General features: G+C 34.1%; 2 protein-coding genes across 4 annotated transcripts; both read right to left on the bottom strand.

Annotated features, from left to right (window-relative positions):
* Window positions 1-128: 128 nt before the first annotated feature.
* On the bottom strand, window positions 129-11,153 carry LOC126770258 (hemicentin-2-like). 3 transcript variants are annotated; one of them, XM_050489549.1, is made up of 16 exons: window positions 10,644-11,153; window positions 8,870-8,987; window positions 7,836-8,029; window positions 7,097-7,234; window positions 6,792-6,995; window positions 6,167-6,357; window positions 5,795-5,945; window positions 5,326-5,462; window positions 4,224-4,383; window positions 3,451-3,669; window positions 2,613-2,794; window positions 1,697-1,886; window positions 1,220-1,390; window positions 752-1,062; window positions 331-657; window positions 129-245 (listed from the first exon to the last, which is right to left on the bottom strand). In XM_050489549.1, exons 1-16 carry the CDS (start codon window positions 10,714-10,716, stop codon window positions 198-200), a joined length of 2,814 nt encoding a protein of 937 aa, XP_050345506.1. In that variant the 5' UTR covers window positions 10,717-11,153; the 3' UTR covers window positions 129-197. The 3 variants fall into 3 exon arrangements, with proteins under 3 accessions (XP_050345506.1, XP_050345507.1, XP_050345508.1); XM_050489550.1 differs by having other exon boundaries at window positions 7,836-8,026; XM_050489551.1 differs by having other exon boundaries at window positions 129-657.
* Window positions 11,154-11,397: 244 nt separating this feature from the next.
* On the bottom strand, window positions 11,398-12,565 carry LOC126770154 (uncharacterized). The gene is made up of 4 exons (XM_050489346.1): window positions 12,366-12,565; window positions 12,159-12,299; window positions 11,819-12,056; window positions 11,398-11,747 (listed from the first exon to the last, which is right to left on the bottom strand). The coding sequence occupies exons 1-4, from the start codon at window positions 12,479-12,481 to the stop codon at window positions 11,631-11,633; spliced, it is 612 nt and encodes a 203-aa protein (XP_050345303.1). The 5' UTR covers window positions 12,482-12,565; the 3' UTR covers window positions 11,398-11,630.
* Between the last annotated feature and the right edge of the window lie 2,644 nt (window positions 12,566-15,209).

The following is a 15,209-nucleotide window of genomic DNA, read 5'->3' as shown; positions in this document are numbered from 1 at the left end:
CAATGCATTACTTTATTATCTACTTAATTATTTACTTTCTAATTACGTGCATGTAAAAGACAAAAAGCCCATAGTGAAGTGGTTCTGCCAGACAGAAAACACAGTGATTTCTATTTTTGTAAATAAAAAATCATCCAATCTAAACATGAAGTATTATTTCTACGGCCTTGTTTCAAAATAGCATTAATTAAAAAAAATCAAATATATGTATATTTACTTTCAATTAGTCCACAATTACGCAAGTCCTTTGAAACAAAGGAATACATTATATATAAATGCTAAGTATATACTTTTTCACTATGGTTTATCATCGAATGGATTCGTAGTTACCTGGTCATCGTCTGGGTACGTGTACACGCTGTTCTGTGTTCCACTAATACTAGGCAAGCCCACTGTGTTCATTGGAGAGATAATGACATTATTGTACTTAGTTGGATCTTTACCCGTTGAATTGTGCCTCACAATGGTTGTGTATGTTGGCGTAGATTTTGTAGGCATGTCTCTGATCTTCGTCGCAGCCCGGTAGGTACCGAACTCGTCTGGCGGAGGCGGAAGGGAAAATCCGTCTGAGGCTTGAGTTATTTCTGATGTTTCGTCGCTTATTTCCTTGGCGGCCTTGTGACGCATCTTACGTGGCATAGTGTAAAATGTGTTCATCTGAAAAATATCTATCTTAATAACTGTCGCAACAATAAAATAAAAAAAGGTGATCACATTTAAAATTTCAATCGATCTATTTAATTTTTCTCACCGGTTTCGGCACATTGTAGTTGGTTTCGGGCGGTAGATGCATAACTAAGTGGTCACATAATGCGTCCATTTCCCTCTTCCTACTGATGTTCTGCAGCGAGTGGACCCTGCAGCTGCCGCTGTGTCGCACTATGTCGTTGTACTTCGGCGCGTCGTGGTCGTGCAAATACCGCGCCGAGTGGAAAGAACTCGTCCTCTGAACGTCGTAATTCCTCGGAGGATACTTGGCCATGGCTCTTCTGAAGGATTCCGTGCGCCGCACATTGCACTCACTGCCGTCATCGCTCTCGTGATATGTTTCGCAGTTTGATTCTAAACAAAAAAAGCACTTTTGGTTAGAAGAAAAAAATAACGCTTAACTAAATTTTCTTAAAATGAATTAGGTAAGCAAGAAACGTATACTATCCTGATATAATATTTAAACTTATAAATTTGTAATCTAAAAATGCGAGGGGCGCTGGTCGTATACCGTCGGTGTTGTAGGCGCAGAGCGGCGGGTCGGCGGCGGCGCGCGGCGCGTCCCGCTCGTGCGCGCACAGCACGAGCCCGCACGCCGCCAGCGCCAGCAGCGCCACGCCGCCGCACAGCGCCAGCGCCAGCGTCGTGATGTTCGTCACCGCGCTGATCGTCTCCGGGGACGCTGCGGTATGTGTGAGGTTATAGTATCGTAAAGTATCGACTCGTTATATTCGTTTGATACCTTTATAATATGATAATGATCTTATCTTTAGGAGTGTTTGTCTTTCGGATTTCACTTTCGGTTTCCAGAAGAGCTTTTCTATCGGAAAATATACGAATCCATAGAAAACATAACATATAATTCGATCGATACATATATGTTTTCGATCTACATGTATATAGCGCAGTCATTCGTTTGATAGAAATCGTTAATTTCAATTTAAAATACAAAATAAATATGCATTTAGTCTAATCATAATATTCGTACCTGTATTTTCATCGACTATACTGTCCGTGTTGATTTCAACGCTCTGACTTTCACCTTTGTCGTTAAATGCAATTATCACAAATTTATAGTTATCTTGCTTTGGGGCTTGTATCATAAACTTCGGTTCTTGATTGATGATCGACACGAGCTGGTCATCAGTATCCAAGGAATTGACCGTGAATTTAAATTTCTGCAAGAGAATATTTTGATAACAATTACATGGATTAGCCTTTTTTTATTTACACAGATAATTATTTGTATTTGATAATCAAAGTAGAAGCTGGATAACATTCCATGCTTGATTGATTCCAAATGTTATACTAATAGAATTCACATTATTGTCTATCTATTGTCTACTTTTAGATATATTGTTATTACACAATCACTCATGCCTCACTTTAATATATTACTCTATATAGTTTTCATATAATATTACCCGCGACTCCATCCGCTTCAAATATATTTTTCTCGTAACTTATAAATCTAGACACTAAGCTACACTCGATCTGTGATTAATTTTATTATGAGTGGGCCATTGTATTCACTTTTTTATATTCGTCTAATTGCTTTTTTTTATATTTGCCGGGGAGGAAATGAATCTACTCCACCTGATGGTAAGTGGTAGTAGAGTCCAAACGCGACGACGGCCAGTACAGTCGGGGAAAATGTTCTGCACTAGCCGCCCCCGCCTTGCCGGCCCGCAAGATGCCTCTTTACTCCTCGTTTGAAGGAACCCGGGTTGTAAGAGGAGGGGAACATGTGAGCTGGTAGGGAATTCCATTTTTTGGAAGTGCGACAAAGAAAGGAGTTGCCAAATTTCTTTGTGCGCGATGGAATTGATGTCACAGTTAGGCGGTGACATCGAGATATTGTACTAAAAATGTAATAAATATAACAATTACAATGTATTCGTTACCTGTTGCAACCCTCCGTCGTGACCCTCTTCACAAGTCACTGTGATTTCACCCAAAAGGTTCTTAAAAGCCGCACAATTGGACGGTGGTCGAGGAACGGTTTCATCAGTGACCATGAACGTACACCTGTGCTGCTGGAGCTCGTTCGAGATCACTCCATTCAGACCCCAGCAATATATTAGAGCTGTAAAACATTTGTGCAAAAACATCGAATCAGTTATATAAAAGGTAACGCCGTTAAGTTCCGCCGAAACAAACCAAAAAAATTAGCAGATCAGTCAGAAATTATCGTAACTATAACTATGTCACTATAAAAATCACTATAAAAACAATGATAAATTGTAAATAAAAAAATATATAATTATATTTTTAGGAGTCTGGCTATGGCTATTTTAGGAGTCAATAATGGCAAATAGCAGTGTGTATTTAGTTTTTTTCGCATTTTCTAAAAAAATAGTATTTTTATTACGTATTTTAATATCCTGTATATCTCCGTTTAAAGTCATAGAACAAAACTTGTTGCTTACAATGTCAGTAATATGGTCCTGAGAGACTATTAATGTTTTAAAAAACAACCTGTATTTGGCTACGTGGTCATATATACTTGAAATTTTCTTGTTCTTCAAGTCATAGTTGATGTTCGATTTTTATACAAAAAAATTATATTTAGGTTTTTATTATATTTAGTTCTCAATACTCTAGATTGTTTTAAAAATATTGCCGACGCAAATTTAACATATGTAGGAGCGTGTTGGCCAGACTCCGTTTAGAATGGCCGCCGTGAACATTGTCGGTCAGGAGGACAGCATTTATAATTTGTATGAATAAGCATAAACGTACTCGTTGTTCCGTTTGGTCTTCTGTACACTAAATTCGGATCTGGTGTCTCTAATGTAACAGATTGGTTGCTTCTGAGCTTGGTGCCCTCTACTTCGCTAACCAGCAACCAGTAATAGGTCGTGGGCTCTGGGTTAGCTTTAATTTTACATGTCAAGTTGAGACATTCATTGTCGCCAATGCCATATTCTATTACATTTTCGTCTTCACAATACGGTGAATCTGAAAATAAGTAAGATAAAATACGGTGAAAAAAAAGCCGAGATGGCCCAGTGGTAAGAACGCTTGAATCTTAACCGATGATCGTGGATTCAAACCCGGGCAAGCACCACTGAATTTTCATGTGCTTAATTTGTGATTATAATTCATCTCGCATTGGAGCAGCGTGGTGAAATAAGCTCCAAACCTTCTCCTCGAAAAGGGAGAGGAGGCCTTAGCCCAGCAGTGGGACATTCACAGGCTGTTACTGTTACTGTAAAATACGGTGGAAAATTACTATTTTTTATTACAAAATGTCTACTTATTTAAATTTAAAAAAACTGGCAGTCATAGGGACTGCCAATAGAAATGAAAACTTGAAATTGTTTAGTATTTGTTTGATTAATATATCTGTCCAATTTCCACATCTATTGGCACTCCAAGTAATAATTCTATCCCTTTTTATTGTATAGCTTTTTGGTCATCAAAATACAAAGTATGTCACAAACTCGGTACAAAATATTATTACAGCGTAATTTGAATAGATAAAAGATAAAATACACTTATATTTAACTCACAAGTGACATCGATAACGACGGGTTGACTGTAGGCGGAGCCCTCGTCGTTGGTGGCGGCGCACACGTACTCGCCCGCGTCGTTCGCGCTTACCGCCGAGAGGCTCAACGTCGGCAGGATCGACATTTCAGTTTGATCTGTATTCTGGACTACTATGTCGTCCTACGAATCAAAACCCGTCAAAAATATAGTCATAATCAAAAATGTACTTGAGACATAATTTGCTATATAACTACTATACTGCTGAGATCTCTGCTTTTACCAATAGATAGGCTATGAATATAGATAAGCTATGACTGCAGATAAACTTATAAAATACATAATATAGAGACCCTATATTATGTTACTTGTTAATCTACCTACTTAGTTCTACACATGCGAATTCAGGACAAGTCGCTTGTGTAAAAATAAATAGGTATCTTATTAAGAAATACGATCCGGAGCTTATTACACCATATGCAGATTTCTTCTTGACGTTTTCCGTCCCCTCTTAACACGATTTGAATTGCTTGTAATTTTGTTTATAACAAAAATTTTACATAATATGAAGATTCACATGTTCTCTTGAGTGTACTATTCATAATTTTTTTTTTTGGATGTATAATTATAATACTAATGTCTGACTTTCTAACTGTCTAATATCATCTCTTCTGGAATCATTTTTATCAACAAAGTTTCTATCTATGAAATCAGAATTACTTATATAATATATATTTTTAATTAAATTTGAAGCTACCACGGTTTCGAATAGTGTTTACCCAAGAGATACTTACAAGTTACTCTTTTCCACCAATTAAATTTCATATTATTCAAAAAATTATTTTCTTCTTGTATATAACTTTATATTGAGTAATAAACGTTATTCATCAATGTCTTTATAAGGTTATATTTAAATTTATTAATTAGCAAATTCGTTATATATATAATAAAATCCCGCCACTTTTTTCATACTGTACATATAAGCACTCCTTTTCTACGATAAATTATATATATAAAAATTACAAATACGTACAACTTTCCAAATTATCGTCTCGTATCGTATATCGTACTATCGTATCGTATCGTAGGGCGTTTTATCAATTAAAATGATTAAAGATTAATTACCTCATGGAACCAAATAAGTTGATACACAGATGGATTGGCGCGGAAACTGCAGTTCATTGACACATTCGATCCTTTGACTACTGATATCGTATTGTTGTCTATCTCTTCTTCAACGGTGATTTGTAAAACCGGCGGATCTGAAATATTACATAAATTTTAAAATAAATTATAATAATTTCGTTTAAGAGATATATTAATAAGTAAAATAATGCTTATAGCATTTACAATAAATTATAGTGAATGATGTTAATTAACATGTATATTTTGTTTAGCTTTTTTCGAAAACAACTATATTTATCCACGTCGTAACTTGAGCTTCGGTTCGGGTTCGGAACCCATTGAATTCTGACAAAGTGTTATCAAAATATTCTGATCGTGTTCGTGTATTGGCTGTATATTGTGCGCAAAAACACAGTGCATTCTGTGCATAATACACATAGTGTCTAGTAATGTTTATTTCGACACTCACAGAGAACTGTAAGCGGCAGCGCGGCCGCGCACACGAACTGCTCTGCGCCGCGGGTGTGCGCGGGCACGCAGCACGACACGTGCGACTCGTCGTGCTCGGCCATCACGCTTAGCTGGATCTCACTCACCACCAGCCGTTGCGAAGCCTCGATCTGGAAATTATAAATTGTCTCGTTTCTCGAGTGGCTAGCTTATACGGCTTCACATACCGAGGTCTCAGTTTCGAGTTTGGGGTTTTTTGTTCATATCATGAAATATGATAGGTGGTTATGGACGAAATTCAGTGATTAAGTCATTGTCAATTTAATAGTGTCCTCTCCCTTGTCCGACTTCTTTGCCAAAATACGAGTTACAGACGTTACTCAGTGCCTACTGTAGTGTTCTGCTCCAAGTTGACGAGCTGCGCGTCGTCCAGTCTCCACACGATTGCGGGCAGAGGTCGCGAGCCCAGGACGCGGCATTGCAGCGACAGTGGAACACCCGCTCGCACTCGCCCCGCGCCCACACTTGCGCCCGCCTCCGCGCTCGCCTCCGCCACGCGCACCGACACCAGCTGCGGGGGTACTGTGTAGAGTTAAGTGACTGATGTTAACACCTAGAGCTTGAATCGAATAAAACAATAATAATCAAAGCAAGACGCTTTAAAAAAACTTAACAACTAATTCCCAATTCCTCAATTGAATGTATGGCCATGATCACAATTAATGACGGAGACTTTTTTCGTTATGACAAAAATAAATAAGTAGTGCTGAGAAATGTTTCCACTCATTTTAGTTATATAAGTATAAATGAATGACAACTAGATTAGTAGATTTAAATACTTCTATGTGTCTTTTTAAAGTAAGCGTTTGAAAATATTTGTAATTTTTTAATAATAGATAGAAAGTAAAAAAAGAAAAGTACATGTAAGCAAAACATTGAAAGCAACATGTTACTAAAGTTGCGTTACGCTAATTTTCAACATTATATATTACATTCATATTTCATTAAATACTTACAGTACATTTCAATAATGACGTCAATGGAAAGTGGAGGCGTTTTTTCATTATTATTAGCAAAGCAAGTGAGCACTCTGCCGTGGTCTTCTCTTTGTAAAGGACCGTATATGAGGTCACTGCGCACGCGCTGCTCAGAGAGCGGTGTCGAGGTATCTTTGAGCAAACGTTGTTCGGTCCACCAAGACAAAGAAGGTTGTGGTTTACCTAAAAACAGAATAAGAAAAATATACCTATACATTATTGATATATTGGATAAACAAATTACTACTTTGGGATGACTATATTTTTGTAAAAAGCACTCATACCTCCAAATGCGACACAAAAAAGGTGCACCGTGTCACCAACGTAATACGGGCCAATATTTCTGCTTGTGTTGGATCCAACGTTGGCAGTAGTCACGCGTGTTCCATTCTCGTGTATCACCCACAGCCTTTGTGGTGGCTCTGTTTTAATCCAAGGGACAATTAGAAAACAATACTCTCATGTATATACAGGTCTACATAAAGCTTAAACACAGAAACTTATAAACTAATGACCAAAACTTATTGAAACAAAAAAAAAATGTTGATTAGGTATTTTAAATATTTAAATAAGATTTAAATTCAACTTTCTAAAGTAGGTTGTAATTTTGTTTGTTAAAATTTATAATTTTACATTTTAATTAATAAAATTTAGAAACTATTATACTACCTAGTTATTTTGAGACAATAAAATAAATGATAATGATGTACAACACGTAATTGTTCGTAAATTAAGCGAATAGGTCCGGCGCTGTCAGCTTCCTCATTAGCCCGCGTACCAATTAATCGCAACCACGAGCGCGCTATTTAACTATGAAGGTAAACATTTGCAATTCAGCTTTCCGCTTTACTTTTGTTGTTAAATAAACGAAGAATCCAAAAAATATTCGAATAAAAAACTGAATTCAATCTATATGTACAGACTACAACCACTTAGCGGTACTCTGTGAATTCGCTCGTCAAGTGTAAATATGAAATCACACAGATATTTATTAAAAAATTGAGAGCTTGTGTAGGCTCTTACCAATAACGTTTAATTGTGAGTAGGTCTTGAGTGTCGGGCTACCAGTAAAGTCCGCGTGGCAGTGATAGAGACCCGCGTCGGAGGCGCGCACGCTAAGAATCTGCAACTTATCCAGACCCTCGCTTTCAGAAGCCACCAGCTGGTACCGACCACCCGAGGACATCACACTGCCATCGCCACGTAGATCGCGACTGCTGGTACAAGTATACAACCGATTATAATGATAATATAAATCTTTTTTATCTTTATTAAAATTAAGATGCCTACTTATATATTATACAAAAATACTAAGTATATAGAGTAAAACAAAACAGATAACGATTTCTCCTCATAAATTTAATAGAATTATGTATGAGAAATCACACGAAAAATATCAACAATTAAATTGTTTTAAGAAGGTTAATAGAAACTGCTTTTTTTTAGTTATAAATATTTATAAATAAGAAAGAAAAATTGAATGGAACTATTTTCAGCCATTTAATAGTTACGATACCTAGAATGTCAGTAGGTTTGTAGGTAGGGTCCGCCATATGTTTAAGGTCACAAATCATTTTTCAATTAGTTACGTTGTTTGTTAGTTACGTTGGGTTGCTAAATGATGTTCTGCGTACTTCGACTAAGCAATTTAACTTTGCATTAATAGTGATCACGTAAAAAAGTACCTATATTTAAAAAAATATATTTTTTTTTTCATAACAATTATGGCAAGAAATAAATCGTGTTAATATTACACTGTAATTAAAAATGTTATTTGTGCTAGATTTCCTAAACAAAACGTTTCTACGGAAGTGTGTAATAAAAACGAGTGTGGAGACCTTAATATTATATTGTTAAAATATATATATCCACGTAAAGTAATTAAAAATATGGTGCCTAGCTTGTATTGTATTTACGTTAAATTGCAAATTTACACTAAAACAGCTTTACATTATAATTTATGGGTCCCTTAAAAATGGCCTTAGTGGAAATCGGTAAGGAGGTTATCATCATAATGGTCTAAATGGATGGATGTTGATATTTCTTAAAACAATCACCTGTAAAAAGCCGTTGTAGAGGTGTTTCGATACCATGCTAGAATATTAAGCTTGTCATCTTCCTTCTCGGAAGTCACATTACACGGTAGCTCAGCACTATGCCCTAATACAGCATCCACTAAAACCAAAAATGATCATTGATAAACGGCTTAATACGTTCGTATTCCATGTACGAAAGGCAAAAATCGTATATAAAACTTAAATTGTTACAAATACTTTTATGACCATGATGATTCATGACTGTCGATCATGATCATGAAGATTGTCATAAACGAGAATTGAACTCGCCACCGTCGACTAATGGCGACAGCATTGAAAAGGACCGATAACAATGAAATCACAAAATACTGAGAGCTTATAATATAAATACTTACCTATAGTTGAGAAATAAGCTGTAAATAACTATTTGATATTTCTCCTTCAATATAATAGGTACATAATAAATACATATTTATTACACTTAACTAAAACAGTTGAGTTGATTGCGGATTAAATATATTTATAAAATGAATGCTATTCATATATTAAATAGAACGATACAAGTACTTATAAGTATATAAAATTATAAATATACCTCTATGTTAGTAGTATGTATAGCACGTTTTCCCCTTTATAATGAAATGAAACTTGATGTTTGAATGTTATATTTATAGAACAATCGATTTCTTAAAATTAGGGTTAAGAGTTAAAATGTGTTAATAAAGTTAAGTTTTATTTTAAACTTTTACCGATAATTTGCCACGGCTTCGTTTTAATTAATTAATTCGTATTTTCTTAAGAGGTAACATTATATTATATGTTGTTATAGCCACTAAAGTAAAAAAGTAAAAGAATCAGCCTGTAAATGTCCCATAGCTGGGCTAAGACCTCCCTCGCCGAGGAGATAGTTTGGGAGCCCAATCCACCACGGTGCGGCAATACGCGTTAGTGGAAACACATGTGGAAGCCTTTCAGTGAAATTAGACACATCAACGTTTTCTCACGATGTTTTCCTTCACCGCCGAGCACTAGATGAATTATAAACACAAATTAAGCACATGAAAACTCAGTAGTGCTTGCCTAGTTTTGAACCCGCCATCCATTTAAGATTCCTCATTTTAACTAATGGGCCTCTCATGATAGGCACTATTATTATTTTATTATCAACTAATTTATCAATAAATAAACATTTATCCCGAACTGCACTTTCTGCTGACGTAACTTATATTTAATAGATTATTGATTGCTTATTATTATTTATAATATAGTTGATTATGAATATTATTTAATTTTATTTCAGTATAATGTATTGATTCTAACGTTAAATCACAGAACCAAATACATCGAACGTATATTCATATTTACAGGACATGCAGATTACTTTTGCGGTCGTTCGTGCATTTGTGTTGAATATGTATTGTTGTCGAGGTTGAGGTTTTAGAATTGTGTATAATATAACGCATGATACCTATATGATATAATAAAAATATTGTGTTTTTATAGCGAACCTATATAGAGAAAACAGCACACAATTCAATATTTTTTAAAACCCTATAATGTACCTACATTTAACATAAAACATCGATAAACGTTTCCGCAATTGAAAAAAAAATCATCTTTATTGTATTAATTTATATATATATTATATAAAAATCATGGCAATTATTATTTATTACGCATTTTTGTTGTATGTATATATAGACATACTACGCCCCAAACAAACGAGATATTAAGGCCTTTATTTGTTAGTGAACAGAGCACATGAAAAATATTAAAATTAAAAAAAAAACTTTACCTGTAATAACATCCTGAGCATTTAAACTTTTAAGTAACACAAAAGCTATAACAAACAAACAAAAACTATACATTTTTCCACTATTAAAAACTAAAAAAAATATTCATGAAACGTAATATAGCTTTTTAAACGCAAAATTGCACATATTATTAGAAGTCGAAATTGTCGTGATTCGGCGCGAGCATCGCTCGAGTGGGCGAGCAGCGGACACGCGTTTCAATTGGCGCGTTAGGTTGTAATAAACGATGTCGTCGGTCCAGGGAGTCAGGACTCCTCTACCGGCGAGCGCCTCCGGGTCGCTTCCGGAGCGCCCGGCCGTGACGTCACTCCCGCCCGCCGCACCGCTTAAACATTGCCCGGCTGCCTCATCGTTTACCTTACACTTTTTAATTGGTGAGGTCGAAACAATTTGGATTTGGGTCACTTCAGTTGGATTTACTTATTGTTGTCGGCTGTTTTTGAATAATTCCAAACTTCCGATTCGCCAATTTAACCAATTTCGGGTTGATTTTGTTTTTAATAACAGGCACAGATCATTGACCATGTGCTTGGATTTATTTTGAAAAATATATATTTTTTCACATTATTCCTTATCAATGGCACTTTTATAGATATTTATAATGAAGAATATTATTATGATATAAATATTTAATTAAATAATATTTAATCGAAGAAGAAAATATATATTTTGTTTTATTTCTTTATTAAACAGTATTAAAAAATTAACATACTTTTTTTTACATTTTTTGTAGGTAATTATAGCAGATATTGTATTTACAAACACTTATAAACTTAAATGTAATGTAATAAGTATTAAATACACTTGAAACTAATATCTCTTGAGCATATTAATTTATTACAATTTAACCATTATTTGTTTCTTTTAACCTTTAGTTTAAATTATTTGAACCCTATCGGAGTCAATAGCCAACCAAATATTCAACCAGCTTAGTTAAATGATCAAAATATATATTATGAAAATTGCTTTTAAAGTTGCTTCAAGGATCTAACAAAGAAAAGAGATAACAATCCTATAATTGCAGTACCAAGTGTTCCAACTATAATTTTCTTTGTTCTTATTTTTTTTGGATTTCTTGATAATACCTTAAAAAATATAATAAGTATATTGATACTAATAACAATAGGATATATATTTTTTATAAAATTAAACTTACTTTTATTTGAGTGTGTAAAGCAATATCCATTGAGTTCAAAATGTTTGTCATATTACTCAATGTAGAAATAGCAATATTTGAGGCATATTTGTCTTTATAAATCAAACAGTCCCCTACGTTCTTCTTTTTTAAAGCTAATGTATTTGACATCATACTTAAATATATCCGATAAAGGTGTTGAGAACTATCCTCTAATATATCAATTATTTCCAAAATATCTAAACTAGAAGTTGTAGTACTGTAACAAAAAATGGAATGTTTATGTAATTAATGTTAAAGTTCAATAAAAAATAAGAAAGTTATGTATGAAAAAATAAATATATATAATTATATTACGTACGTATGACTAGTTTCTTCATAAATAGGTAAATTTTTAACTTCTTCAATTAATTTCACTCTTACATTGGCATCGTCCACTCCTAATTTTATCAAGTCTTCATCAGATAATTCCATTAAGGTACATTGCCCAATATTGTTTTTCCTGAAAACAGTGACAACAGTTACATATTGAATATTTAAATAACATAACGATGAATACTATAACAACCTAAAAATATTAATATATTTCTCTCCGCCTAATCCGATAAGTAATGCACTCATTGTAACGTCAAATGCAGTTGGATCAACGGTGTTTGTAGACAATAACTCATTTTCAATATCCATATTAACTTCGGTAAAATATATTTGTAATTTTGGTATTTATTGTTTGTTATTAAATTTTAAGATAAAATTACTAAATGTCAGATGTCAATAGAAACTTCAAAGTACGATCATCTGTCAATGTCATAGCATAAGTGTCAAGTAAATATAGTGACTGTCAAAGCAGTACCATGTCGAGATATCGATTTTAACTCATTGTTATTTCATATTACGACAACCGAATGAAACGAAACAAATTACGCTGCCCTATTAGATCTTTTTTTCAAGAATAAGGACTAAAAGTAAAATACTTATTAACAAAATTGGCCGATTTCTCGTTACCCTAACCGAATACAGTCAATTTATAATTTTTAACGAATTTCTAAACATTTTTTCATTGAAAAAATATTGTAAAGTACAACGGGATGTACAACAATTAGTTCTAATATAACCTCAAGAGGCAAATACTGAAGCTTGTGATGATAAAAATATCATGTTTGAAATAGTCGATAAATAATGTGATTTTATTATAATGAATGCTTTTTAACTAGTCCCAACATATATTGAGTACCAAGCCACTTGGTCCGGCTTTGTTACAATATCTATTAATGTATTTAAAAATAACCTTTACTGGTAGCAACTTAAGAAGCAACGATTTAAATTAATTAACGTTCATTGTAAAACTTGAAATTATAGTATTTTATATGTTATGATTAACCCTTATATAATTCATTTTTATCCGAAAAAACATTGAAACTCGGACTTTTAATTTTTAAAATGGTGGCGTAACAATTCAACTTCAGCGTGTATATCACGTACAACAGTTCTGAAGCGTCCAAGTCATCTCCTGCACCTCTGTTATATAACATTCTACGTGAGGATTACGTAGGATCACAATCAAATTCTGTAGCCATAATAAATTCTACAGCCCTTTCTCCTCAGCCTCGGGAAGTAAAGATAGACAACTATTAATTACGTGACATCTTCAATGATTACTCAGATCCTGCAAATTCAAATTTTCTGAGTATGAATTCGTTATACACAATCGTGTACACTAAAAGTGTCGTACAGTGTTTGGAATGTAAAATAATAATATTTGATATTATTATAGCTTATTATGATAAATAACTTTTTAATTAGCTACTTTTAACGTATAGTTTCGTATATTTGCATAACAATTTGATTTCATATATTTGTATGATAATGATGTTAAAAAGTATACCTACACACACGTGTAGGTATACTTACAGTACACCTGGTACGTGTGTACCTACCTACCTACCTACCTACCTACTGTAATGAGGTAACGGATATTAGAATAACACAAAAACAGACAAAACTTTTTAATTTAAATATTATTATTTTTTTCACAATATACTTTATCCAAGTATATTCATTCAAGCACTATCGAATCGTTATTTTACAAGGTTAAAAATGTAAAGCTTAAGCTAAGTTAAAAAAACCGTGACTGAAGCATCTGACGAGGTTTTCACTATATGATTTACTCTTTTTTCATCTCGATAGAGATTAAAGTTCAGATCAATACAATTGATAAAATTTAGTTAATTAAGGTTCTATATATTTTTAGTCTATCAGCGGACCTGCGTTCTCCAACAAGATCACCTCGCCAGCTAAGATATGATGTCCCTTGTACCTTTACACTGACTCAGTCACCCCTCAAACCGGAACAAAACAATACTAAGTTTTGCTGTTTGCGGCTGTGCCTACCCAGATGGGCTTGCACAAAGCACTAATACCAAGTTATGTAATTAATGCGCGCGTTATGTAATGAAACATAATCGACGGACGGAATTTATTTATTATTGTCAAATTGGTAAAATACTTACGTTTTTCCAAAACGTCAATAATGGCTGTAATAATCCAAGTATAGAGATAGAGGGAGGAGAGTGCTTGCGGATTATTGAAACAAACATACATAAAAAGGTTTTCAAAATGTAATATCAAGACTATATTTAATGCTTATTTATAGCCTATTGTCAATTCCTCAATGTGCAATTGTGGTTTAAATTTCAAATGACTTCTACAAAAACCATCATAATGCATTTCAGATTTTAATAGTTTTGCGTAGGTAAACTGCAGCAGGGAGAAGCCGAGATGGCCTAGTGGCAAGAACGCGTGAATCTTAACCGATGATCGTGGGTTCAAACCCGGGCAAGCACCACTGAATTTTCATGTGCTTAATTTGTGTTTATAATTCGTCTCGTGCTTAACGGTGAAGGAAAACATCGTGAGGAAACATGCATGTGTCTAATTTCATTGAAATTCTGCCACATGTGTATTCTACCAACCCGCATTGGAGCAGCGTGGTGGAATAAGCTCCAAACCTTCTCCTCAAAAAGGGAGAGGAGGCCTTAGCCCAGCAGTGGGACATTAACAGGCTGTTACTGTACTGTACTGTACTGTACTGTACTGTAAACTGCAGCATCTATAGTATGCTTCCCGATTTGAGAGAGCCTAAGTTCTTTAATGATTGATTTTGCTGATCTGGTCTTATGTTATTAACGCAAAATGTATCAGAAACGTACACTCTATAATTACTTTTGTTACAAAACGTATTTCTTTTATTAATTAAAATGATTGTTTGAATATAAAATGATTGTATTACTAGTATTGTAATATTATACCGGAGTTTGGAAATTAGAAATGTTTACACTCCCGTGCTTCAAAAGCACGTTAATGTAAATAGCCTTCCCACCGAATAATTAGAACGTTGATCTATATTTGAACAAAT

The sequence above is a fragment of the Nymphalis io genome, chromosome 8 (assembly GCF_905147045.1).
Source record: "Nymphalis io chromosome 8, ilAglIoxx1.1, whole genome shotgun sequence".
Taxonomy (NCBI): Eukaryota; Metazoa; Arthropoda; class Insecta; order Lepidoptera; family Nymphalidae; genus Nymphalis; species Nymphalis io.
Note: the sequence above shows the minus strand (reverse complement) of the source record. Positions and strands in the feature narration are given on the sequence as shown.

Bases quoted from the DNA above. Each gene is read 5' to 3' on its own strand.
- LOC126770258 (XM_050489549.1), bottom strand. From the start codon at position 10,716: ATGTATAGTTTTTGTTTGTTTGTTATAGCTTTTGTGTTACTTAAAAGT. The intron at 6,358-6,791 runs GTAAGTATTTAA...AACTCTACACAG, and splicing joins CGTCATTATTGAAATGTACT to TACCCCCGCAGCTGGTGTCG. The intron at 246-330 runs GTAACTACGAAT...TTTGTTTCAAAG, and splicing joins CGTACCCAGACGATGACCAG to GACTTGCGTAATTGTGGACT.
- LOC126770154 (XM_050489346.1), bottom strand. From the start codon at position 12,481: ATGGATATTGAAAATGAGTTATTGTCTACAAACACCGTTGATCCAACT. The intron at 12,057-12,158 runs GTACGTAATATA...TTTTTGTTACAG, and splicing joins TATGAAGAAACTAGTCATAC to TACTACAACTTCTAGTTTAG. The intron at 11,748-11,818 runs GTAAGTTTAATT...ATATTTTTTAAG, and splicing joins CTTTACACACTCAAATAAAA to GTATTATCAAGAAATCCAAA.